Source organism: Salmo salar, chromosome ssa15, assembly GCF_905237065.1.
Source record: "Salmo salar chromosome ssa15, Ssal_v3.1, whole genome shotgun sequence".
Classification (NCBI taxonomy): domain Eukaryota; kingdom Metazoa; phylum Chordata; class Actinopteri; order Salmoniformes; family Salmonidae; genus Salmo; species Salmo salar.
The window spans coordinates 42,517,444-42,544,906 of NC_059456.1; the positions used below are offsets into that span (position 1 = coordinate 42,517,444).

The 27,463-nt window shown below is 40.6% G+C and overlaps 1 protein-coding gene across 1 annotated transcript; it reads left to right on the forward strand.

The window, feature by feature from the left end:
- The first annotated feature begins 5 nt into the window (after positions 1–5).
- On the forward strand, positions 6–26,837 carry LOC106571458 (adhesion G protein-coupled receptor F5). The gene is made up of 30 exons (XM_045695748.1): positions 6–26; positions 157–318; positions 410–580; positions 670–732; positions 863–1,024; positions 1,116–1,286; positions 1,376–1,417; positions 1,558–1,719; positions 1,811–1,981; positions 2,071–2,112; positions 2,461–2,538; positions 17,307–17,384; positions 17,607–17,684; positions 18,046–18,096; positions 18,192–18,266; positions 18,455–18,523; positions 19,004–19,078; positions 20,378–20,487; positions 21,761–21,822; positions 21,910–22,052; positions 22,170–22,397; positions 22,666–22,866; positions 22,989–23,126; positions 23,200–23,381; positions 23,651–23,815; positions 24,098–25,468; positions 25,674–25,715; positions 25,808–25,867; positions 26,121–26,190; positions 26,316–26,837. Exons 2-30 carry the CDS (start codon positions 189–191, stop codon positions 26,387–26,389), a joined length of 4,464 nt encoding a protein of 1,487 aa, XP_045551704.1. The 5' UTR covers positions 6–26; positions 157–188; the 3' UTR covers positions 26,390–26,837.
- The last annotated feature ends 626 nt before the right edge of the window (positions 26,838–27,463 follow it).

The following is a 27,463-nucleotide window of genomic DNA, read 5'->3' on the forward strand; positions in this document are numbered from 1 at the left end:
AACAACAACAGCCTCTCCTACAACAGGTAATGTAGGACCAACATATATCTGCTGAATTGCCTGAAAAACAATAGCATGACAATTGTCTTGGGATATTGATGGATTTAAATCTACTTAATTTTAGCAAATGAATGAGTTGACATTGTTCTTCTTCAGTTCCAACAGTACCACAAACTCTCTATGAGTACATGATTGAAATTGAACTGAACACCACAGACGTTACAGTGATAGATCAACTGAGAGCCATTCTGAGAAATGCTATTTACCCTGTCAGAATCAATAATCTGATACAAATCACTGGTGTTAACATGTCTACAGGTAAGGCTTCAATGTGTAAATTATTATTTTGAACTGCTTACACACCAATTAAGTGTATTTTTGATTTCTTATTCTACTCTCTTGTCCTCAGTTTGCTACCAAAATGGTACTGGATTCCAGTGCAGATGTGAGGACCAGTATCGTTGGTCATGTGACCAGTGTGTCTCTTATGGGAATTGTGATGACATCACATCTGACACGTGTGGATGTATCAATGCCATTCCTCCAGATGGACAGTACTGCCAGTCGGTTCACTACCAAAGTAAGAACCAACATCCTCACACATTTGACTTTTGTAAACATTTTCTAATATGTTTAACTAACCAATATCCTATTTTCTTCACCTCGAAGATTTTACAGCATGTCCAACAACAACAGCCTCTCCTACAACAACAACAACCTCTCCTACAACAGGTAATGTAGGACCAACATATATCTGCTGAATTGCCTGAAAAACAATAGCATGACAATTGTCTTGGGATATTGATGGATTTAAATCTACTTAATTTTAGCAAATTAATGAGTTGACATTGTTCATTTTCAGTTCCAACAGTACCGCAAACTCTCTATGAGTACATGATTGAAATTGAACTGAACACCACAGACGTTACAGTGATAGATCAACTGAGAGCCATTCTGAGAAATGCTATTTACCCTGTCAGAATCAATAATCTGATACAAATCACTGGTGTTAACATGTCTACAGGTAAGACTTCAATGTGTAAATTATTATTTTGAACTGCTTACACACCAATTAAGTGTATTTTTGATTTCTTATTCTACTCTCTTGTCCTCAGTTTGCTACCCAAATGGTACTGGATTCCAGTGCAGATGTGAGGACCAGTATCGTTGGTCATGTGACCAGTGTGTCTCTTATGGGAATTGTGATGACATCACATCTGACACGTGTGGATGTATCAATGCCATTCCTCCAGATGGACAGTACTGTCAGTCGGTTCACTACCAAAGTAAGAAACAACATCCTCACACATTTGACTTTTGTAAACATTTTCTAACATTTTAAACTAACCAATATCCTGTTTTCTTCACCTCAAAGACTTCACAGCATGTCCAACAACAACAGCCTCTCCTACAACAGGTAATGTAGGACCAACATATATCTGAGGAATTGTATTAAGAGCCATAGCATTACTGTTGTCTTGTCATGTTTTTGTCATCTTGATGGATCTAAATATATTTAATATTAGCAAATGAATGACTGACATTGTTCATTTTCAGTTCCAACAGTACCGCAAACTCTCTATGAGTACATGATTGAAATTGAACTGAACACCACAGACGTTACAGTGATAGATCAACTGAGAGCCATTCTGAGAAATGCTATTTACCCTGTCAGAATCAATAATCTGATACAAATCACTGGTGTTAACATGTCTACAGGTAAGGCTTCAATGTGTAAATTATTATTTTTAACTGCTTACACACCAATTAAGTGTCATTTTGATTTCTTAATCTACTCTCTTGTCCTCAGTTTGCTACCCAAATGGTACTGGATTCCAGTGCAGATGTGAGGACCAGTATCGTTGGTCATGTGACCAGTGTGTCTCTTATGGGAATTGTGATGACATCACATCTGACACGTGTGGATGTATCAATGCCATTCCTCCAGATGGACAGTACTGCCAGTCGGTTCACTACCAAAGTAAGAACCAACATCCTCACACATTTGACTTTTGTTAACATTTTCTAATATGTGTAACTAACCAATATTCTATTTTCTTCACCTCAAAGACTTCACAGCATGTCCAACAACAACAGCCTCTCCAACAACAGGTACTTTTTTGAAATACCTACTGAAAAACATGACATAGTTTTTGCAATCCATAGAATTGTAATGTTGTCATGTCTATCGATAACATCCATTAGGCTACATTTCATGCTATTCAAGTCATATTTTTATTATTTACAGTCCCTACTATAGCTGATCCCACAACAGCACTAATCACAGTAACCAGTGAGGGCTGTCCAATGAGATAAAGCAGTTCATCCCACAACACAGCTGATCACAATTACCAGCAAATACTATCAAGTACCTGTTAATAGAGTTTGTTCTGATCTTCAGTTCATCACACATTTGTCACAATCTCTCTGTGTCTCTTTCACTCTCTCACTCTGCTTTAGACTCATCAACACGTGAGCCCAGCACTACAGATCAAATAACTACAGTTGATGCCACAACACAACGGACCACAGTTACTAGTAAGTATCATCAAGTTGTGGAGAACAAAGCTTGTCTGAAACAGAGTTTACCACCAAAACATGTAACACTCAATCACTATCCCACTGGGCACAAACTGGTTGAAAAAAACATTATGTCAACGTATTGTGATGTGGAATCTACGTGGAAAATACAGTGAGGGAAAAAAGTATTTGATCCCCTGCTGATTTTGTACGTTTGCCCACTGACAAAGAAATGATCAGTCTATAATTTTAATGGTAGGTTTATTTGAACAGTGAGAGACAGAATAACAAAAAAAATCCATAAAAACGCATGTCAAAAATGTTACAAATTGACTTGCATTTTAATGAGGGAAATAAGTATTTGACCCCTCTGCAAAACATGACTTAGTACTTGGTGGCAAAACCCTTGTTGGCAATCACAGAGGTCAGACGTTTCTTGTAGTTGGCCACCAGGTTTGCACACATCTCAGGAGGGATTTTGTCCCACTCCTCTTTGCAGATCTTCTCCAAGTCATTAAGGTTTCGAGGCTGACGTTTGGTAAATCGAACCTTCAGCTCCCTACACAGATTTTCTATGGGATTATGGTTTGGAGACTGGCTAGGCCACTCCAGGACATTAAAACCTCTTACATCTAGGCGTTCCACCAGCGGAACCCCGTTCCGCCAGCGGAACCCCTAGCCAACAGCCAATGGGATCGCATGGAGCGAAAAACAAATACCTCAAAAATCCAATAATTTCAATTTTTCAAACATGTGAATATTTTACACCATTTGAAAGATAAACCTCTCCTGAATCCAACCACGTTGTCCGATTTCAAAAAGGCTTTACAGTGAAATCAAAACATTAGATTACGTTAGGAGAGTACATAGACCAAAATAACCACACAGCCATTTTCCAAGCAAGCATATATGTCAATAAAACCCAAAACACAGCTAAATGAAGCATTAACCTTTGATGATCTTCATCAGATGACACTCCTAGGACATTATGTTATACAATACATGTATGTTTTGTTCAATCAAGTTCATATTTATATCCAAAAACAGCTTTTTACATTGGCACGTGATGTTCAGAAAATGTATTCCCACCAAAAACTTCCTGTGAATTTACAAAAATACTCATCATAAACATTGACAAAATACAAAACAATTATTTTAAGAATTATAGATACAGAACTCCTTTATGCAACCAACCGCTGTGTCAGATTTTAAAATAGCTTTATGGAGAAAGCACATTTTCAATATTCTGAGTACATAGCTCGCCATCACAGCGAGCTATTCAGACACCCGCCAAGTACGGGGCAACCTAAACTCAGAATTAGTATTAGAAATATTGTATTACCTTTGCTGATCTTCGTCAGAATGCACTCCCAGGACTGCTACTTCCACAAGAAAAGTTGTTTTTGTTCGAAATAATCCATAGTTATGTCCAAATACCTCAGTTTTGTTCATGCGTTCAAGTCACTATCCAAAGGGTAACGCGCGAGCGCAATTCGAGACAAAAAAAGTCAAAATGTTCCATTACCGTACTTAGAAGCATGTCAAACGCTGTTTAAAATCAATTTTTATGGTATTTTTTACGTAAAATTGCGATAATATTCCAACCGGACAGCAGTGTATTCATTCAAGGAGGAAAAGAAAAAACAGCATGCTCGAGGGAACGCGCATATCCAATCTCTTTGTCCTCAGGTTAGACCACTCAGTAACTGAGCTCCTATACTCTGCCCAAAGACAGGAGAAGGCTCAATCCACTTTCTGAAGGCTTTAGACAGCCAATGGAAGCCTTAGAAAGTGCAACGTAACAGCACAGATACTGTAGTTTCGAAAGGGACTAGAAAGAAGAACTACATTTCTCAGATCCTACACTTCCTGGTTGAATTTTTCTCAGGTTTTTGCCTGCCATATGAGTTCTGTTATACTCACAGACACCATTCAAACAGTTTTAGAAACTTCAGAGTGTTTGCTATCAAAATCGACTAATAATATGCATATTCTCGTTTCTGGGCAAGAGTAGTAACCAGTTTAAATCGGGTACATTTTTTCATCCGGCTGTGAAAATACTGCCCCCTATCCATATCAGGTTAATGTGCTTCTTCTTGAGCCACTCCTTTGTTGTCTTGGCCGTGTGTTTTGGGTCATTGTCATGCTGGAATTCCAATCCACGACCCATTTTCAATGCCCTGGCTGAGGGAAGGAGGTTCTCACCCAAGATTTGACGGTACATGGCCCCGTCCATCGTCCCTTTGATGCGGTGAAGTTGTCCTGTCCCCTTAGCAGAAAAACACCCCCAAAGCATAATGTTTCCACCTCCATGTTTGACGGTGGGGATGGTGTTCTTGGGGTCATAGGCAGCATTCCTCCTCCTTCAAACACGGCGAGTTGAGTTGATGCCAAAGAGCTCCATTTTGGTCTCATCTGACCTCAACACTTTCACCCAGTTGTCCTCTGAATCATTCAGATGTTCATTGGCAAACTTCAGACGGGGATGAATATGTGCTTTCTTGAGCAGGGGGACCTTGCGGGCGCTGCAGGATTTCAGTCCTTCGCAGCGTAGAGTGTTACCAATTGTTTTCTTGGTGACTATGGTCCCAGCTGCCTTGAGATCATTGACAAGATCCTCCCGTGTAGTTCTGGGGTGATTCCTCACCGTTCTCATGATCATTGCAACTCCACGAGGTGAGATCTTGCATGGAGCCCCAGGCCGAGGGAGATTGACAGTTCTTTTGTGTTTCTTCCATTTGCAAATAATCACACCAACTGTTGTCACCTTCTCACCAAGCTGCTTGGAGATGGTCTTGCAGCCCATTCCAGCCTTGTGTAGGTCTACAATCCTGTCCCTGACATCCTTGGAGAGCTCCTTGGTCTTGGCCATGGTGGAGAGTTTGGAATCTGATTGATTGATTACTTCTGTGGACAGGTGTCTTTTATACAGGTAACAATCACAGATTAGGAGCACTCCCTTTAATGAGTGTGCTCCTAATCTCATCTCGTTACCTGTATAAAAGACACCTGGGAGCCAGAAATCTTTCTGATTGAGAGGGGGCAAATACTTATTTTCCTTATTAAAATGCAAATCAATTTATAACATTTTGTTATTCTGTCTCTCACTGTTTAAATAAACCTACCATTAAAATTATAGACTGATCACTTCTTTGTCAGTGGGCAAACGTACAAAATCAGCAGGGGATCAAATACTTTTTTCCCTCACTGTACATTGGATTTGAAAAAGTCATCAACGTAAAATTTTGTTTTGAGGGAGAAATTTCAACCACAGGCTTATGTCATCATGGTAACCAAATTTCAACATAGTCAAACCTTGTCTAAAATATGTTGAATTTGTACCTTTCAAACAATGTCAGATCTTCAAGGTTCTATCCATTATCAGAAAAAAATAACAATACGGTGGACAGTACCTCCTACTGGAGTATTGATCTATCTTCAATTACCCTTTGGTGACCAGTGGGGTATCACAGTGCTTAATCCAAAAGCAGAACCAAATGACCTGGGTTGCGTATGAGATTACATTAAAATTGGCCTACATGGTGCAAGAGATCAATGATGTTCGAGATCCTGCACAGATTATTACAACAATTGTGAAGATCTCCACAGACCTGTGGCTACTTAAGCCTGCTATCTTGAACATACATGATTTATATAATTACATAAGAAGAAATGTATAGTTACAGTAACCTCAAAATGTGGCCACGGATATGTTACTAATTTTAAGGTTGACTTTTCCATTCTTTTACTTTTATTTTGGTTGAGTTGGAGATGTGAATCCAACATATAATTTGTTAACTTGTCAACAAGTTAATACGATACTTATTGTATTTCAAAAGTGATATTGAATTGTGTTTGGTTGTTGATGCAACCAAATATCAACATTTGAAGGAGATTTGTCTTCTTCTTGGATAGTTCTATTTATGCCACTGACTTAGTCTGGCTTGAATTCCAGTTTGTTTACAAATTAATAATTGATTTGTTGTATTCACGTCTCCATCTCAACAAAAAATTGAAGTTAAAGAATAGTACTACATCAAATCAAAATGTATGCAAAGTGCATTTAACTTTTGATTTGATTTAGTCCTACTCTTTAACTTCCAGAGCTTGATCAACTTCTCAACCAAAAATGTCCCAATTATCCACGTTGAAATGACGTGGTGTGCCCAGTGGGTTGTTACTTCCATGCTATTCACTCTACAACAACTGCACCCAAAACAGAACAAAGTACTACAGTTGACCTCACAACACAACTGACCACAGTTACCAGCGTGTGTATGCTAATATTTTTTAGTTCAGACCGATGTTGCGATAACGTGTCACTATCTGCCACAACAGAGCTGACAGCAGTGAACAGTATTCTAATTAAGCAATAAGGTCCGAGGAGGTGTGGTATATGGTCAATATACCACAGCTAAGGGCTGTTCTTAGAACGACGCGACGTGAGTGCCTGTATACAGCCCTTAGCCATGGTATATTGGCAATATACCACAACCACCAGAGGTGCCTTAGTTCTATTATAAACTGGTTACCAACGTAATTAGAGCAGTAAAAATAAATATTTTGTCATACCCGTGTTATACGGTCTGATATTCCACGGCTTTCAGCCAGTTAGCATTCAAGGCTCGAACCACACCGTTTATAAGGGGGTGGGGCCAAAAACGACACCCCCCTCGGGCCTTATTGGTTGTGCTTCTAAAGGCTAGATAATCCCTCCACCTGACAGGTGTGGCATTTAAAGAAGCTGATTAAACAGCATGATCATTACACAGAAGCACCTTGTGCTGGGGACAATAAAAGACCACTCTAAAATGTGCAGTTTTGTCACACAACACAATGCCACAGATGTGTCAAGTTTTGAGGGAGTTTGCAATTGGCATGCTGACTGCAGGGAAGTCCACCAGAGCTGTTGCCAGAGAATTGAATGTTCATTTCTCTACCATAAGCCGCCTCCAACGTTGTTTTAGAGAATTTGGCAGTATATCCAATCAGTCTCACAACCGCAGACCACGTGTAACCTCGCCAGCCTAGGACCTCCACATCCGGCTTCTTCATCTGCGGGATCATCTGAGACCAGCCACCTGGACAGCTGATGAAACTGAGAAATTTCTGTCTGTAATAAATCCCTTTTGTGGCAATTGTTTTTTTTTGAATGCCCTCTCAGGCCCACCCAAGGCTGCGGTCCTGCCCAGTCATGTGAAATCCATAGATTAGGGCACAATTAATTTATTTCAATTGACCGATAATATGAACTGTGACTCAGTAAAATGTTTGAAATTGTTGCATGTTGCGTTCATATTTTTGTTCAGTATATGTTTTGAGGTTGGACTTTAGCACTTATAGCACGTTAGCACTTAGGGCGCACCAGTTGGTGTCACCTCATTAGTCAGTATGTGTTCCATCTCTGCTGGGTTGTCCATCTCGTTAGTCGGAAGGATGTTTAACCTGTGTTGGCACAGGTGATATTTAAGAGTGTCTGGCTTACTGCTCCAGTTGTGCAGTCGTAAGACCTTTAGTTGACTCTTCCTATTTTGATTTCTAGACATACAATAATTTGTCTGATCTTCCCTGTTTTTGTTTTGCTCCACTTTTTGGTTTGCTTACTGTCTTAAAGTTTGGTGTGGGTGTTTCTTTTGTTTGCCTCTTCTTGAGCAAATTTAGTGAGCGCTTATGGTCGGTGCCTTTTATGTTTCAGTTGATGTTGCTAGTCAACTTTCAGTGGACACCGCCATGAGTGTCTTTCAGAACCCCTCTTAAAACCCCATCATATTATTTTTGGTTGTTGTTAGTGACTCTTTGTTAGTTCCCCCTTCTGTTTGAGCAACATTATTTGTTTTTCTTGTCGGGGGAACGTAACAACATGGGGAGCTCTTCCGGGATTTTGTTTCCCATGAGTATGGTAGTCATTCTAGTCACCTACTCTGAAGCTCTAATGTGCCCAGATATTTGAGTGTTCAAAATACACTTTTGTGGTAGAGTTTCCGTACCTGACATCCACCTTGAGGGGTTATAAGGGTTGGTGGAATCATTTTGAAAGTTGCATAAACACACAGACTTATAAAAAATGTCTGGACTTTAAGCACATTTGTGAAAAACCCTACATGGGAGATGCTAGATAAATGTACAAAGGTGAATCTGGTCGTCATTGTAAAGCGTTATGACATCAAAAGTGGTATTTGGCGATTCAAAAGCATTAGTCAAAGATTTGATCGTTGCTGTTTTGGTGGAGGAGGAAATCCTCTCGGAGAGAGGTGCTGATGAAAAGGGTGCTACGTGTAGTAGAGTACGACCTGTAGACGTGCAACTAAGGATGTTAGAACTAAAGGCAAAGTTGGAGCAACAAATTGTTTAGCTTGAACAACAGATATTAGTGTAAGGACCGACTCCGGAGATGAGAAGCAGGTACGGGGAGTTGACATTTAATTATGAACAGACAAGAGCAAGACAGAAACAGCGTCAGCACACAGATACACAATGACAAACAATGCAGCAGCGGGGAACAGAGATGGGGAACTGACAAATATAGGGCAGGTAATAAACAGGTGATTGAGTCCAGGTGAGTACAATAATACGCTGATGTGCGTGACGGGGAAAGGCAAGTGTGCATACTGATGGTGGCAGGAGTGCGTAATGCTGGGGAGCCTGGCGCCTTCGAGCACCAGGGAGGGGGAGCGGGAGCAGACGTGACAGTCCCCCCCCCCCTCCCTAGGGGCGCCCCCGGCGTCCCACCTGGGCAAGCCTGGCGGGCCGGGCGAGGCACGGGCGCTGGACGAACCGGGTGGGCGTAAAATCCAGACGCACCGGCAGGGGCGTGGGAGCCTGGCGAACCGGCTGAAGCGTGGGAGCCTGGCGACAAATTGGTGCATTCACCTTATGATATCCAGTGGAACAACCACTTTACAATAGTACATCTATATCTTTTTTTGGGGGGGGTTAGAAGGATTACTTTATCCTATCCCAGGTATTCCTTAAAGAGGTGGGGTTTCAGGTGTCTCCAGAAGGTGGTGATTGACTCCGCTGTCCTGGAGTCGCGAGGGAGCTTGTTCCACCATTGGGGTGCCAGAGCAGCGAACAGTTTTGACCGGGCTGAGCGAGAACTGTGTTTCCGCAGAGGTAGGGAGGCGAGCAGGCCAGAGGTGGATGAACGCAGTGCCCTTCTTTGGGTGTAGGGACTGATCAGAGCCTGAAGGTACGGAGGTGCCGTTCCCCTCACAGCTCCATAGGCAAGCACCATGGTCTTGTAGCAGAACAGTTACAGTGTGGTTACAGTGTGTTAGTACAAGGTGTGGAGATGGGTTGCATGAATGTTCCTTTGTATAATGTGGAACTGAAGTCTGATCTTATTTCTGGTTCTGTTGTCATTGGAGTGAGGCCTAGCCTACCGGTGATGGGGATGTCATTAATTTTGGGAAATGATTTGGCTGGAGGGAAGGTCGTGCCAAATCCTGTCGTTTGTAAGGAACCAAGTGTAGAGGAACCTGATGGGCTATCAGAAGAGTACCCTATAGTGTTCCCAGCGTGTGCCATTACACGTGCTATGTCTAAGAAAGTTGCCGGCAACAAGTCTAGTGTTGAGGAGGATGTCAGTGATTCCACCCTAGTTGAGATGTCAGATGTTTATGGGTGATCCTGACTTGTGAAACCTCCTGAGTTGACCTCTCTTTTGAAAACCCCAAAGGTGAGTAGGTTTGTAGGACGGCTTAAGGAAGAGAGGGTCCGTACAGTTGACACTTCGATATCTTGGAAGCAGCTGATTGCTGAACAGAGTAAGGGTGTTTCCCTCTCCCCTCTTTTTGCTGAGATTTGTCCAGAGGAGGAGTTTGATGAAGTTTGTGTGGGTTACTTTGAAAGAGATGGTATTCTAATGAGGAAATGGTTCTCGCGCCACTTCTGGGCAAGACGATTGTCCCTGTGTATCTCAAATTGATGTCCCAGTTACGCTTCGACAAGAGATACTGAGTTGGCTCACGGTGGTAGTATGGCAGACCATTTTTGAGTCAACAAGACATATGACCGGACCTTGCATAACTTCTTCTGGCCAGGTCTGAAACAGGATGTTGTGTCTTACTGTAAATCCTGTCATGCCAGAGGGCAGGTAAACTGAACCAAGCTGTACCAGTTGCACCTTTGCAGCCTATTCCTGCTTTTGTTGAACCTTTCAGCAGAGTTCCGGTAGGACTGTGTTGATCCTTTGCCAAGGGTGATAACCAGTTTCTCTTAACCATCACTTTCGATGTGGGTGACCGAGTCCTGGTTTTGTTGCCCAATCAAACAACATGCCTATCGAGTATAACCTGAAAAGAGAGAGAAACTCCAGTGAGGTGGAGTTCATGCTTGAGCACGGCATTACACAACATGGCAACAGTCCGTGGAATCGCCCTGCATATTAGTACCTAAGGCAGATGGGTCTCTGCGGTTTTCTTCTGATTTTCAGAAACTCAATGCCGTTACTAAGTCGAACTTATACCCTTTGCCCAATGTTGACGATTGTGTGGACCGGATTGGTGCTGCTAAGTACAATGCTGCTATGTATGACGATAACATATTGAGCACACTGTGGGGTACTTTTCAAAGAAATTGGCCTCATATCAAAAACAGTACTCGAGAAGGAGACGCTTGCTTTGATACTGACTCTTCAGCATTTCAAGGTTTATGTATTGGTCTCTACACCTCTGGTAACCCTCTCATTTTCCTGCTAAAGACTAGCTCCATGAACCGCTGACTCCTTCGCTGGAACCGACAGTGTGTAGCTCTGGCTCACAATTTATTTTTACTACACGTTTTACCATTTTGGAGATGAAGGGGGACGAGAGATATAGAAACTAATGTGAGTTTTAGGCAACCCAATTTCTTTTTGCATTTGGAAAGTATTCAGAACCCTTGACTTTTTCCACATTTTGTTACGTTACAGCCTTACTCTAAAATTGATTACATAGTTTTTCCCCCTCATCAATCTACACACAATACCCCATAATGACAAAACAAAATAGGTAAAAAAAATTTTTTGCAAATGTATAAATAAACGAAAAACTGAAATATAACATTTATATAAGCATTCTGACCCTTTACTCAGTACTTTGTTGAAGCACCTTTGGCAGAGATTACAGCCTCGAGTCTTCTTGGGTATGACGCTACAAGCTTGGCACACCTGTATTTGGGGAGTTTCTCCCATTCTTCTCTGCAGATCCTCTCAAGCTCTGTCAAATAGGATATTGAGCGTTGCTGCACAGCTATTTTCAGTTCCCTCCAGAGATGTTTGATCGTGTTCAAGTCCGGGCTCTGGCTGGGTCACTCAAGAACATTCAGAGATTTATCCTGAAGCCACTCCTGTGTTGTCTTGGCAGTGTGCTTTGGGTCATTGTCCTGTTGGAAGTTGAACATTCACCCCAGTCTGAGGTCCTGAGCACTCTGGAGCAGGTTTTATCAAGGATCTCTCTGTACTTTGCTCCGTTCATCTTTCCCTCCATCCTGACTAGTCTCCCAGTCCCTGCCACTGAAAAACATCCCCACAGCATGAGGCTGCCACCATGATGCTTCACCTTAGGGATGGTGCCAGGTTTCCTCCAGATGTGAAGCTTGGCATTCAGGCCAAAGAGTTCAAACTTGGTTTCATCAGACCAGAGAATCTTGTTTCTAATAGTCTGAGAGTCCTTTAAGTGCATTCTGGCAAACTCCAAGCGGGCTGTAATGTGCCTTTTCCTGTGGAGTTGCTTCCGTCTGGTCACTCTACCATAAAGGCCTGATTGGTTGAGCGCTGAACCTTCTGGAAGGTTCTCCCATCTCCACAGAAGAACTCTGGAGCTCTGTCAGAGTGACCATCGGGGTCTTGGCCACATCACTGACCAAGACCCTTCACCCCCTATTGCTCAGTTTGGCTGGGCAGCCAGCTCTAGGAAGAGTCTTGGTGGTTCCAAACTTTTTCCATTTAACCTGTTAGGGCTAGGGGGCAGTATTGACACGACTGGATAAAAAACATACCCGATTTAATCTGGTTACCACTCCTACCCAGTAACTAGAATATGCATATACTTATTACATATGGATAGAAAACACCCTAAAGTTTCTAAAACTGTTTGAATTGTGTCTGTGAGTATAACAGAACTCAAATGGCAGGTCAAAACCTGAGAGATTCCTTTACAGGAAGTAGCCTGTCTGACCATTTCTTGAACTTCTTTTCCATCTCTATCTTTTACTAAGGATCTCTGCTCTAACGTGACACTTCCCACGTCTTCCATAGGCTCTCAGAGCCCGGGAAAAAACAGAATGTCGTCATTCCAGCCCCAGGCTGAAACACATTATCGCCTTTCTCAAGTGGCCGATCAAGGGACTCTGGGCTTATGCGCGTGACCCGACCGCCCCCGCCTTTGTGATTTTTTCCTCTGTTTGCCGAAAAGGAGATTCCCTGTCGGAATATTATCGCTTTTCTACGAGAAAAATGGCGTAAAAATTGATTTTAAACAGCGGTTGACATGCTTCGAAGTACGGTAATGGAATATTTAGAATTTTATTGTCACGAATTGCGCCATGCGCGCGACACTTCTTTACCATTTCGGATAGTGTCTGGAACGCACGAACAAAACGCCGCTATTCGGATATAACGATGGATTATTTTGGACCAAACCAACATTTGTTATTGAAGTAGCAGTCCTGGGAGTGCATTCTGATGAAGACAACAAAAGGTAATCAAACTTTTATAATAGTAAATATGATTATGGTGAGTGCTAAACTTGCCGGGTGTCTAAATAGCGAGCCCGTGATGCCTGGGCTATGTACTTAGAATATTGCAAAATGTGCTTTCACCAAAAAGCTATTTTAAAATCGGACATATCGAGTGCATAGAGGAGGTCTGTATCTATAATTCTTAATATAATTGTTATGCTTTTTGTGAACGTTTATCGTGAGTAATTTAGTAAAATGTTAGCGAATTCCCCATAAGTTTGCGGGGGGTATGCTAGTTCTGAACGTCACATGCTAATGTAAAAAGCTGGTTTTTGATATAAATATGAACTTGATTGAACAAAACATGCATGTATTGTATAACATAATGTCCTAGGGTTGTCATCTGATGAAGATCATCAAAGGTGAGTGCTGCATTTAGCTGTCTTCTGGGTTTTGGTGACATTATATGCTGGCTTGAAAAATGGGTGTCTGATTATTTCTGGCTTGGTACTCTGCTGACATAATCTAATGTTTTGCTTACGTTGTAAAGCCTTTTTGAAATCGGACAGTGTGGTTAGATTAACGAGAGTCTTGTCTTTAAATAGCTGTAAAATAGTCATATGTTTGAGAAATTGAAGTAATAGGATTTTTAAGGTTTTTAAAATCGCGCCACAGGCTTAAAGTGGCTGTTACGTAGGTGGGACGAATTCGTCCCGCCTAGCCCAGAGAATGATAGAGGCCACTGTGTTCTTGGCGACCTTCAATGCAACAGACATCCTGTTTCTTCGACCTCATGGCTTGGTTTTTGCTCTGACATGCGTTGTCAACTGTGGGACCTTTTATAGACAGGTGTGTGCCTTTCCAAATCATGTCCAATCAATTGAATTTACCACAGGTGGACTCCAATCAAGTTGTAGAAACATCTCAAGGATGATTAATGGAAACAGGATGCACCTGAGCTCAATTTCGAGTCTCATAACAAATGGTCTGAATACTTATATAAATAAGGTATTTCTGTTTTTTATTTTTAATAAACTTGCTTTAATAAAATAAACTTTCTAAAAGCCTGTTTTAGCTTAGTCATTATGGTGTATTGTGTGTAGATTGATGTAGAATGTTTGCAAGTTTATTAAAAATAAAAAACAGAAATACATTTCTAATTTGTCATAGTTTGCAGGCCATTTGCTGTTAGACTCGAAATTGAGCTCAGGTGCATCCTGTTTCTATTGATCATCCTTGAGATGTTTCTACAACTTGATTGGAGTCCACCTGTGGTAAATTCAATTCAAGCTGTAACGTAACAAAATGTGGAAAGAGTCAAGGGGTGTGAATACTGTTCTGGAGCCTTTTGGTCTCAGACATGGCACTCTGGTAGCAGAGAGAACAGTCTATGACATGGGTGGCTGGAGTTTTTTACATTTTTTCGGCCTTCCCCTGACACAGCCTGGTAAAGAGGTCCTGGATGGCAGGGAGTTTGGCCCCAGTGAAGTTTGGCCCCATGTGCATTACCCTCTGTAGCACCTTGTGGTCTGATGCCGAGCAGTTGCCATGCCAAGCGGTGATGCAGCCAGTCAAGATGCTTTCAATGGTGCAGCTATAGAACTTTTTGAGGATCTGAGGGCCCATCCCAAATAGTTTCAGCCTCCTGAGGGGGAAGAGGCATTGTCCTGCCCTCTTCACGACTTGGTGTGTTTGGACCATGATAGGTCCTTAGTGATGTGGACACTGAGAAACTTGTAGCTCTCGACCCGCTCCACAACAGCCTAATCGATGTGAATGGGGTGTGTTCGGCCCTCTGTCTCCTGTAGTCCACAATAAGCTCCTTTTTCTTGCACAAGTTGAGAGAAAGGTTGTTGTGTTGGCAGCACACTGCCAGGTCTCTGACCTTCTCCCTATAGGCTATCTCAACGTCGTCGGTGATCAGGCCTACCATCGTGTCTTCGCCAAACTTAATGATGGAGTTGGAGTTGTACATGGCCATGCAGTCGTGGGTGAACAGGGAGTACAGGAGGGGACTGAGAACGCACCCCCTGATGGGCCCCAGTGTTGTTGCCTACCCTCACCACCTGGGAGGGGCCTGTCAGGAAGTCAAGGATCCAGTTGCAGAGGAAGGCGTTCAGTCCCAGGGTCCTTAGTTTAGTGATGAGCTTGGAGGGCACTATGGAGTTCAATGCTGAGCTGTAGTCAATGAACAGCAGAGTGATCATATAGTCCTCTGGAACAGCTAGTGCTCTCACGCATGGTTCAGTGTTGCTTGCCTCGAAGAGAGCATAGAAGGCATTTAGCTCGTCATGTAGGCTCACTTCACTGAGCAGCTCTTGGCCGGGTTTCCCTTTCTAATTCGTGATAGTTTGCAAGCACTGACACATTCGAGCATCAGAGCCGATGTAGTACGATTCGGTCTTAGGTCTGTATTAATACGTTGCCTGTTTGATGGTTCGTCACTGGGCGTATTAGGATTTCTGATAAGCGTCCGGATTAGTGTCCCACTCCTTGAAAGCGGAAGTTCAAGCCTTTAGCTCACTGGGGAAGGAGTGCATTTCAAGTTTGATTTGATTTAGTCCTATTCTTTAAATTAGATTTTTGGTTGAGATGGAGACACGAATCTAACATATCAATTATTAATTTGTAGACAAATTGGAATTCAAGCCAGACTAAGTCAGTGGCACAGATAGAACTATCAAAGCAGAAGATAAATATCCTTCAAATGTTGATATTTGGTTGTCGACAAGTTAACAAATGATATGTTGGATTAACGTCTCCAACTCAACCAAAATAAAAGTTAAAGAATTGGAATAAGCCAGTGGCTCAGAAGAAGTACATACAGTGTACATCACCTTTAAATGTAGATATTTTGTTGCGATGTCAACCAAAAACAATTCAATATTACTTTTGTAATACAGTATAGCTTAAAGTTAAGACAATCTTACAAACAAATGTAAAATTCAACTTTAAAATCAGCAGCATATCTATGGCCACATTTTGAGGTTACTGTAACTGTACATTTCTTCTTATATAATCATATAAAGTGCATGTTCAAGATAGCAGGAATAAGTACAGGTCTGTGGAGATCTTCACAATTGCAGTAATAATCTGTGCAGAATATCGAACGACATTGATCTCTTCTACCATATACTGTAGGCTTACGTTTAATGTAATCGCAACTGCAATCCAGGTCATTTGGTTCTACTTTTATATGAAGCACAGTGATAACCCACTGAGCACACTAGTTAAATCAACATTGTTTCCAAGTCATTTCAATGAAATTACGTTGAACCAACATGGAATAGACATTGAATTGACATCTGTGACCAGTGGGAACACAATAATCTGTTGTATAAATAAACAAAACATTTGAACTTTGCTGTTTTAAATGGTTAAAAGCGAAGTGATATACATTTGGGTGAAAACTAAACCAAAAATCAGACATTGTTTTTCCATTAGAATTTGGTGGGCTTTAAGATGGTGGAAAGCATAGCGATAACACATTGGAAATTCAACTAACTTTGGCTGTCTTTTTGAGTGGATGAGTATAGGTTGTATTCTCATTAAGCAACATCTCAACCAAATATGACCTAATTATCCATGTTGAAATGATGTGGTGTGCCCAGTGTGATGTTACTTCCCTGCTGTAGACACGACAATAACTGCACCCACAACAGAACAAAGACCTAGAGCTGACCTCACAATACAACTGACCAAAGTTACCAGTATGTGTAGGATAATATATTTTAGTTCAGAACAAAGTTGCATAAACATGTCACTATCTGTCACAACAGAATTGACACTGGTGACCAGTAGACTAAGCGCTTCTAAAGGCTGGGAAAAAGTAGTATTTGTTTAGTAATGTGTTTCTAATTTAATGTATCACTGTTGCTTATCTCTTGGTAGGCGCTACTATACCTAAAGCCACAACAAAACAGATCACTACAGTTGACCCCACAGAACAATTTACCACAGTTACCAGTAAATACAGTCAAGTACTAGTGAAAATAATTTGTTCGGAACTTCAGTTTTTCACACATTTGTCAAATCTCTGTCTGTCTGTCTGTCTGTCTGTCTGTCTGTCTGTCTGTCTGTCTGTCTGTCTGTCTCTCTGTCTCTCTCTCTCTCTCTCTCTAATTTAGACTCTACAACACCTGAGGCCAGCACTACAGAACAAATAACTACAGCTGATAACACAACACAACTGACCACAGTTACCAGTAAGTATCATCAAGTTCTGGAGAACAAAATGTGTGTTTCTTCCCTGCTGTAGACTCTACAACATCTGCACCCACAACAGGAGAAAGTACTACAGCTGACCTCACAACACAACTGACCACAGTTACCAGTAAATAAAATCAAGTACTGGTGAAAATACTTTGTTCAGAATATAAGTTCTTCATAAAATTGTCACAATCTCTCTCTTTCTCTCTCTGCTTTAGACTCTACGACACCCGAGTCCAGCACTACAGAACAAAGTACTACAGCTGACCTCACAACACAACTGAACACAGTTACCAGTAAGTGTATGCTATTATATTTTAGTTCAGAACAAAGTTGCATTAACGTGTCACTATCTGTCACAACAGAACTAACACTAATAACCAGTAGACTAAGTGCTTTTAAAGGCTGGTAAAAACAATTCTAAACATAGTATGAGTTTATATTAATCTGTTTCTTCTTCAATCTATCCTTATGTTGCTTATCTCTTGGTAGACTTTACTATACCAGCAGCCACAGCAAAACAGACCACTACAGCTGACCCCACAACACAATTTACCAAAGTTACCTGGAAATACAGTCATTAACTGCTGAAAATAATTTATTCTGAACCTCAGTTCCTCACACATTTGTCACAATTTCTGTTTCTCTCTTGTTAAGACTCTACGACACCTGAGGCCAGCACTACAGAACAAATGACCAAAGTTACCAGTAAGTTTCAAGTTCTGGAGAACAAAACTTGTCTGAAGCAGAGTTCACCACCAAAAGACCTGACACTCAATCACAATGTTTCTTCCCTTCTGTAGACTCTACAACATCTGCACCCACAACAGGAGAAAGTACTACAGCTAACCTCACAACACAACTGACCACAGTTACCAGTATGACAGCTAACATTTTATTTCAGAACAAAATGGCATTTTTATTGTCACTATCTGTCACAACAGAACTGACCACATTGACCAGGCTAAGTGCTTCTGAAGGCTATCAAATAGTACTTTCTGAGGCATTATGAGTTTCTGTTAATCTGCTTCTTTAGTTTACCACTATGTTACTTCTCTCTTGGTAGACTCTACTACACCTGCAACAAAACAGACCACTACAGCTGATCCCACAACACAACCGACCACAGACACTGGTAAGTGTCATCAATTTCTGTATAACAAAACCTGTCTAAAGCGGACTTCACCAAACAGACCTAACAATCTATGTTACTTCTCTGCTGTAGACTCTACTGCACCCACAAATTCATGAACTACTGAATCAACACCAGCATTAAGTACAAAAACAACCCCACCAACTATGATAATATCACCACCAACAACAATTGCAAAACCTGCTGGTGTGTGTAAGAATAGAGGATGTTTCTGAACACTTCTAAATGAATCCTGACCACATTCACCAGTAGTAGGTGAACCATAGTTCACCAAACAGATCTAACAATGTAACAGTCGGTCACTACTGTATATTACCGCTTTGCTGTAGCCTCTGCAACACCTACGCCCAGAACAGAACAGAGAACAACCACCACAGGTAGCACAGGTGTTGTTCTGTCATCCACCTACAGTTTTGTACTATAGCTTTCACCTACTACTATGCCATGTGTCTCTCCCACCAGGAAGTACAGCAACTACTGAACCACCAACAACAACAGCAATACCACCACCAACACCAACAACTGCAAAACCAGCTGGTATGTGTAAGAATAGAAGATGTTTCTGAACACTACTAAATGAATACTGATTATGCCATGATTATGAAAAATCCTGAATCAATCATGAATATTGACAGGTGAGAAGGTTACAGAGGCTACAACAAAACATGTTAACCTCTCAGCATTAGCAATGGCATTTTTGGGGGGTATGATCTTTGTGCCTCTGTTAATTTCTCAGTCATTATTATTCACGATACATAATCATGGTAGCATCCACATTAATGTAAAAGTGTTCAGAGACATCTTCTATTCTTACTTACATTAAAAGTGTCTCCAAAATGACAGAATGCATTATTCACCATTCAGTTCCTATAGGGAAAAATATAATCTGAAACACAAACAAAACATTATGCAAATGCATTCAGTGAGTTTGTAGAGTCACAAGCTTAATTTATTCATTGAGTGCAAGGAATATGGGAACAAATACTACACTTGTGACTACTTTTCTACACTATAAGTACATTTTTCCAAATACTTATGACTTTCTCAAATGGGGGGACTAGATACATAAAGTGCTTTCATTTCTTTATTATTATTATTTTTTTTATTATTTTTCATTTTTATAAAAAAAAGAAATACCCCGTTTTCTCCCCAATTTCATGGTAACCAATTGGTAGTTACAGTCTTGTCTCATCACTGCAACTCCCGTACGGACTCGTGAGAGGCGAAGGTCAAGAGCTGTGCGTCCTCCGAAACACAACCCAACCAAGCCGTACTGCCTCTTGACACAATGCCCACTTAACCCGGAAGCCAGCCGCACCAATGTGTTGGAGGAAACACCGTACACCTGGCGACCGTGTCAGCGTGCACTGTGCCCGGCCAGCCACAGGAGTCGCTAGTGCGCGATGGGACAAGGACATCCCTGCCGGCCAAACCTTCCGCTGCCGGACGACGCTGGGACAATTGTGCGCCGCCCCATGGGTCTCCCGGTCGCGGCTGCCTGTGACAGAGCCTGGACTCGAACCCAAAATCTCTAGTGGCACAGCAAGCACTGCCTTAGACCACTGCGCCACTTAGGAGGCCCTGTGCTTTAATTTCTAAACGGTAAAACAGATATGTATGAAAATACCCTCAAATAAAAGGACACATTCTGTACTGTTGCCTCATATGAAACATTTGATCTCAATTCCAAAAGGCTGGAGTATAAAACCAAATGTAACACTTTATCTTCACCGTCCAAATACATATGGAGGGGAGTGAATAATAGGATATACAGTATAGGTAGCAACAATTCCATTCCATTTAAGCATGTTTGTCATTCTTCTTCTTTTGTTTCAGATATTCTGTTGTTGGCGATGTCCTTCAAAATGAATGTAGATTTCACTAGCGACCTAAATGATAAAAATAGTGACAAATACAAAAAGTACAAAGGCGATATTGAACCAGTTGTAAGTACGACTCAAGTTATTGTTGGCCCAAGTAAATAATCAAATGCATTAAATAACTATTCATACAATTATCTAGCCAGGGTACATTTTCAGTGTAATAATTCTGAATGCTTAGGAAGTACACTATATATACAAAAGTATGTGGACACCCCTTCAAATTAGTGGATTCGTCTATTTCAACCACACCCGTTACTGACAGGTGTATAAAACCAAGCCATGCAATCTCCATAGAAAACATTGGCAGTAGAATGGCCATACTAAAGAGCTCAGTGGCTTTCAACATGGCTGTTATTGTGAAGTGGAAACGTCTAGAAGCAACAACGGCTCAGCCGCGAAGTGGTGGGCCACTCGAGCTCACAGAACGGGACCGCGGTGCTGAAGAGCATTACGCGTAAAAATTGTCTGTCCTTGGTTGCAACCCTCACTACCAAGTTCCAAACTGCACAATAACTGTTCATCGGGAGCTTCATGAAATGGGCTTTCATTGCCGAGCAGCCGCACACAAGCCTAAGATCACCATGCGCAATGCTAAGCATTGGCTGGAGTGGTGTAAAGCTCACCCCCATTGTACTCTGGAGCAGTGGAAATGCGTTCTCTGGAGTGATGGATCACGCTTCACCATCTGGAAGTCCGACAAACTAATCTTGGTTTGGCGGATGCCAGGAGAACACTACCTGCCCAACTGCATAGTTCCAACTGTAAAGTTTGGTGGAGGAGGAATAATGGTCTGGGGCTGTTTTTCATGGTTCAGGCTCCTTAGTTCCACTGAAGGGAAATCTTAACGCTACAGTGTACAATGACATTCTAGATGATTCTGTGCTTCCAACATTGTGGTAACAGTTTGGGGAAGGCCCTTTTCTGTTTCAGCCTGACAATGCCCCCGTGCACAAAGCGAGGTCCATATGGTTTGTTGAGATCGTTGTGGAAGAACTTGACTGGCCTGAACAGAGCCCTGACCTCAACCCCACCGAACACCTTTGGGATGAATTGGAACGCCAACTGCGAGCCAGGCCTAATTGCCCAACATCACCTCACTAATGCTCTTGTGGCTGAAAGGAATCAAGTCCCCACAGCAATGTTCCAACATCTAGTGGAAAGCCTTCCAGAAGAGTGGCTGTTATAGCAGCAAAGGGGGGACCAACTCCATATTAATGCCCATGATTTTGAAATTAGATGTTCGACGAGCAGGTTTCCACATACTTTTGGTCATGTAGTGCATTGGAAATATTGCAACATTTTTTTTTTACATGATTAACGTCATTATCTCACACAGATCTGGGGCCAGTATTGGAAGAACATGCCAGGGTTTATTTCAGCAGTATTGACAAGTTTCAGGTAGGTATCTACTGTTGTTATGGAAGTAAGCTGTTTCCATTCAACATGTATTTATTTCTGAATTCTCTCTTTGGTTCCTGTTAACAGCCGTGGAAGTGTTATAGCCAACTTTGATGTTATGACCACAGCTGCAGACCCCACTGCAATTAGCAACGCTAATGCTGGAATTGCAACATCACTTCCAGCTGTTTATAAAATTGATATTAGCTCTTTCAATATTATTTATAACAGTAAGTCCTTAACTTTCTCAAATCACATTATTGCAAATTCTTATGACCAAAAAAAAAGATGCTTTAAATATCGGTCTAAAAAAACAGTTGACCACGAATGTCTTAATCTATTCCAAGGTAACACAGTATTAAGTTATAAACCAACTACCATTTACTCTGGTGGCACCATGACTCTGGAGTGTGGACCTCCTCCTGATACTGTAAAGATGGGCACTATTAAAAATGTTGAGTGGAAACGAAACGGAAGAGTTTTAACATCGACTGGAAGGTTCACCATCAATACAGAAGATTTTGCATCACAAAAGACAAAACTTGCTATCAAAAATGTAATTGCTGAGGATGAAGGTAAGTCGAAAAGTGCATATTTTACGCTTATTTTTTTTATACAATTAAACTACCCTGGCAGGAAAGCAGGAGACTATAATCTAAATATATTATGTAATGACAGTTTTATTACCTTTTTTTAATCACTGTTACATTTTGGTTTCTATAACATTGAAATCTCTAAACCCAGAGCATACCCACCCAAAGTTACAGAAGACAAAGAATGCTCATTTTTTTCTGTCCAGATATTGTTTCTTGACTCAACAATGTCAATATTGTTTTATCCCAGGGAAATACGAATGCACTCTGAAGAGTGACAAAATCTATTTCTACCAAACGGGTCAAATTGATATCAAAGATGCTCCCATTATTCAAACGAAGACAGAAATGAATACCAAATGTGAGGAGGGAAAAAGTCAGCCATTGGAGTGTTGTGTGCAGACTCCCTATAAACTAATGTGGAAAGAAGGGGATGTGGAATTAATCACAAGTAAGTGTTAGTTGATAATCAGACTTCCTTTTCAATATGACAAGATACCAAATAAATGAATGCATAAACCATGTTGTCTACATCATAACAATCTGACATTTTTTTACATTTATTATTTATAGATGAGACTCCTGACAATTGCATTAAATTTAACTATCAAATTAAAAACTGTAACAGACCATCCATTGTCACATTAACGTGCCAAGTGAAAGACCCAACAGGATATGAAAAGACTACAAAATTGACTATTTTCGTAGGAGGTAAGTACAGTATTTGCTGTCTTTGAATACAGTATTTGCTGTTTCAAATTTCTGAATAAAATATGTTTTCTAGCTATGATTTGCAAAGACGATCCGGTATATGGTAGTGGCCAAGTGAAAGACACATCAGTGGCACCATGTGCTAAAGGTGAGGATGGAGAAAAGACAGCGATATGTGGAAGCGATGGAACATGGAAAGTTCAGAGTAACACTTGTGTCTTGACTGCAATCAATGCGCTACTGGCCTCATCTCAGGTAATACTTTTTAATAACACCTACCATGATTGGTAAACCCTAGCAATCGTTGTCTTAACTGTATTTATAATTTGGAGCATGATTTCTGTTGTTGTTATCCATTTGAAGGAAAACTAATTTGTATGACTTGATACTTTTGTAAGCAATTATGATATTTATTTATTTATTTTCAAACTTGATCCACAGTATCATGTTTCTCTTAGATGTCCTAAATGTAAGTGTATGACATACAGTATATTTTCTAAGTATAATCATATCTTCCTCTGCAGGAATTGGAAGAGGCAACAGTTGGTGATTTCTTAACAAAACTTAGTAATACCTCTGGTAATCTAAAAGAGAAAATCGTTAGTTCAATTGCAACTATTTCGACCATTGTTGATATTCTGAGAATTGTTGCAAGTGTTTCAAAGAATATCAGCCAGTCTGCGATAAAGGTATGTTGAAAACAAACAAAACAAGCACAGATAAACTGTAGAGATCAGTGCAAGAGAAACAAAAATATACAGTATATCAGCTCACTTGGTTTTAGTATACTTTGAATGCATGAAGTTTGGAAAATAAGTTGATGCTTTAAATAAACTAAAACTAATGAAATACACTTAAGTTTATTGATAGTGGTGAGATAAGCATGAGTGCATGTTTTGCTTAAATTTTTATTTTTTTTAAGTATTAACATTAAGTTTGGACCTAACTCAGATTTCTCATTGACTCCCCAGAACATTCTAGAAACAGTGAATGTCCTAGTTTCTGATGAAGCAAAAGCATCCTGGACCACTCTCAATGCCAACCAAAGTAGAAACACCAGCTCTAGTTTACTGGGCTCCATGGAATTTTTTGCAGGTTCTCTCCCAACGAAGTCCTTTAACGTGACAACACAGCTAATTCAGTTAAATCAAAACACAATTAACAACTCATTCAGCACCGACTTAAATTCAAGTGTGTTAATAGAGATTCCAGAGACTAATTCCAATCACCTCACCATCACCACTCTAACGTTCTCCTCCCTCATTAATGTGTTACCTGTCAGGAATGGCAGCATTCAAAGTCTCAATGACATCATCAATGGACGTGTAGTGCTGGTAAAGGTGAATGGAACGACTGAAAATGTCTTATTGAACTTCGATAAGGTGAACAAGTCGCTCACACTCAATCCTCAGTGTGTTTTCTGGAACTTCAGCCTTTTTAACAGCTTTGGAGGATGGGATAACGCAGGATGTAATGTGAAGTCTAAGGAGAATGGCAGGGTCACCTGTCACTGTAACCATCTGACCTCCTTCTCCATTTTGATGTCAACTTCCATTCCAAAAGAGATTCAAGATGCTTTGGATATAATCACTTATGTTGGAGTTGGCATATCGATGGGTAGTTTAGTCATTTGTCTCATCATTGAGGCTTGTGTATGGAAGGCCATGACCAGAAACAACACCTCTTACATGCGCCATGTCTCCATTGTGAACATTGCTGTGTCTCTCCTGATTGCCGACATTTGGTTCATTATTGGTGCATCAATATCAAAAAATTCCCTTGAAAATCCAGGCGAGGACACCACAACACCTATACCGGCATGTACTGCAGCAACGTTTTTCATTCACTTTTTCTACCTTGCTCTGTTCTTTTGGATGCTGATCTCAGGCCTTCTCCTTTTCTACCGGACCGTCTTGGTTTTCTCCCATATGTCAAAATCAACTATGCTGGCTATTGGCTTCTCAGTAGGCTATGGGGCACCTCTTATCATTGCTGTTGTTACTGTGGCAGCAACAGCTCCAAGTGGTGGATACATCAAGGAAAACCAGGCATGTTGGCTCAAGTGGGACAAGACAATGGCTCTCCTTGCTTTTGTGATCCCTGCCCTGACCATAGTGGTCATCAACTTTTTGATCCTGATTGTGGTTCTGTACAAAATGCTGAGGAGAGGCGTGGGGGATGCTTCCCAGCCAGATGAGAGAAATGCTGTTGTGGTCATTGCCAGGTGTCTGGCTATTCTGACTCCATTCTTTGGCCTTGCCTGGGGACTGGGAGTAGGAACCATGGTTGATCCAACAAATAAGGGAATCCATATTGTATTTGCCCTCTTCAATTCACTGCAGGTAACTGAATACATTGGTGCATTATTTTCCATTATAGTGCCATACACTGAAATCATTATTTAATTTTATTTTCCAACTGAAAGCTGCAAGTAATGAGTTCTGATGTAAAATGTCAACATGTTTACAACTACATTTGTTTTCATGATGTCGAACAACATTTGCAACATTGTATTATGTACATTAATCTTTAATCTTTCTTAAAAAGGGTTTCTTTGTTTTGGTGTTTGGAACACTTTTAGACGGCAAGGTATGTGTTTGAAAAGTCCTACATTTTTTGTTTATACCCTCTTTGTATGCAAGAGTGTTGTGCTTTTTTATTAAATGGTCCTGTGCTTTCAGATCCGGTCAGCTATAGCAGGAACGTTCTCTTCCATCCTCCCAGGCTCTGACCGTACGAGGGTAAGTACATCTCTTCACACTGTTTCTTCTATATTTACCTCAAATGTTTCATATTAATTACATGTGTATTATGTGCACTGATGATCCTTGTATTTAGACATGTTTTGCAATTTCAGAATTCTGAAGTTAAACCATGAGTTTAAAGGGTTGCTTTTGGCCTTCCTCATAGGCTCGATTCTCTCTGATAAGACTTACTACTGTATCAACGAATATTGATTGCCCAATGAGTGTATATCATTTTTTTCCATTCCAGAGTACCAGTGGTGGCGCGGCAACATCATCAACCAGTGCATTAAACTTCATCCGAAGAAGGATAAGGAGGAGTAAGCTCAACATTTTTTATGAATTTTGAAATTATCACAGTTCTTTAAATATTTGTTTTGTTAAATAATCACTCTGCCTTGCTTTATATAACAAACAAACTGTTTGACTTCTCTTGCTTTGACAGATGTCTACAATGTTTCAGAAGCTGCAAATTCTTCCAACAGCACTGATGCTATAGAGTCTTTCATTAACACCTAAAAGTACCCAATTGTCATACTTGAGTAAAAGTATAGATAAATGAATATGAAGTTACTCAAGTAAAAGTCACCCAGTAAAATACTATTTGAGTAAAAGTATTTGTTTTTAAATATTCTTAAGTATCAAAAGTAAATGTAATTGATAAAAAATACTTACGTAAGTATCAAAAGTAAAAGTATAAATCATTTAAAATTATTTCTTTTAAGCAAAGCAGATGACACCATTTTTTTGTTTTTAAAATGTATGGATAGCCAGGGGCACACTCCAACACACAGACATCATTTACAAAAGATGTATTTGTGTTTAGTGAGTCCGCCAGATCAGAGGCAGAAGGGATGACAATGTGTTTTCTTGATAAGTGTGTGAGTTGGACCATTTTCATGTCCTGCTAAGCATTCAAAAAGTAACGAGTACTTTTGGGTGTCAGGTAAAATCTATGGAGTAAAAAGTACATTCTTTTGTTTAGGAATGTAGTGAAGTAAAAGTAAATTTGTCAAAATTATAAATAGTAAAGTAAGGTACAGTTACCCCCAAAAACTACTTAAGTAGTACTTTCAAGTATTTGTACTTAAGTACTTTACACCACTAGGTAGTACAAGCATTTTCCTATTTTGTTGCATTACAACCTGTAGTTTAAATAGATTTTTATTTGGATTTCATGCAATGGACATACACAGAATAATCCAAATTGGTGAAGTGAAATGAAAAAAATTACTTGTTTAAAAAAAAAAAAAAAAATATTACACGGAAAAGTGGTGTGTGCATATGTATTCAACCCCTTTGCTATGAAGCCCCCAAATAAGATCTTGTGCAACCAATTACCTTCATAAGTCACATAATTTGTTAAATAAAGTCCACCTGTGTGCAATCTAAGTGTCACATGATCTGTCACATGATCTCAATATATATATACCTGTTCTGAAAGGCCCCAGAGTCTGCAACACCACTAAGCAAGGGCCACCACCAAGCAAGCGGCACCATGAAGACCAAGGAGCTCTCCAAACAGGTCAGGGACAAAGTTGTGGAGAAGTACAGATCAGGGTTGGGTTATAAAAAAATAGCTGAAACTTTTAA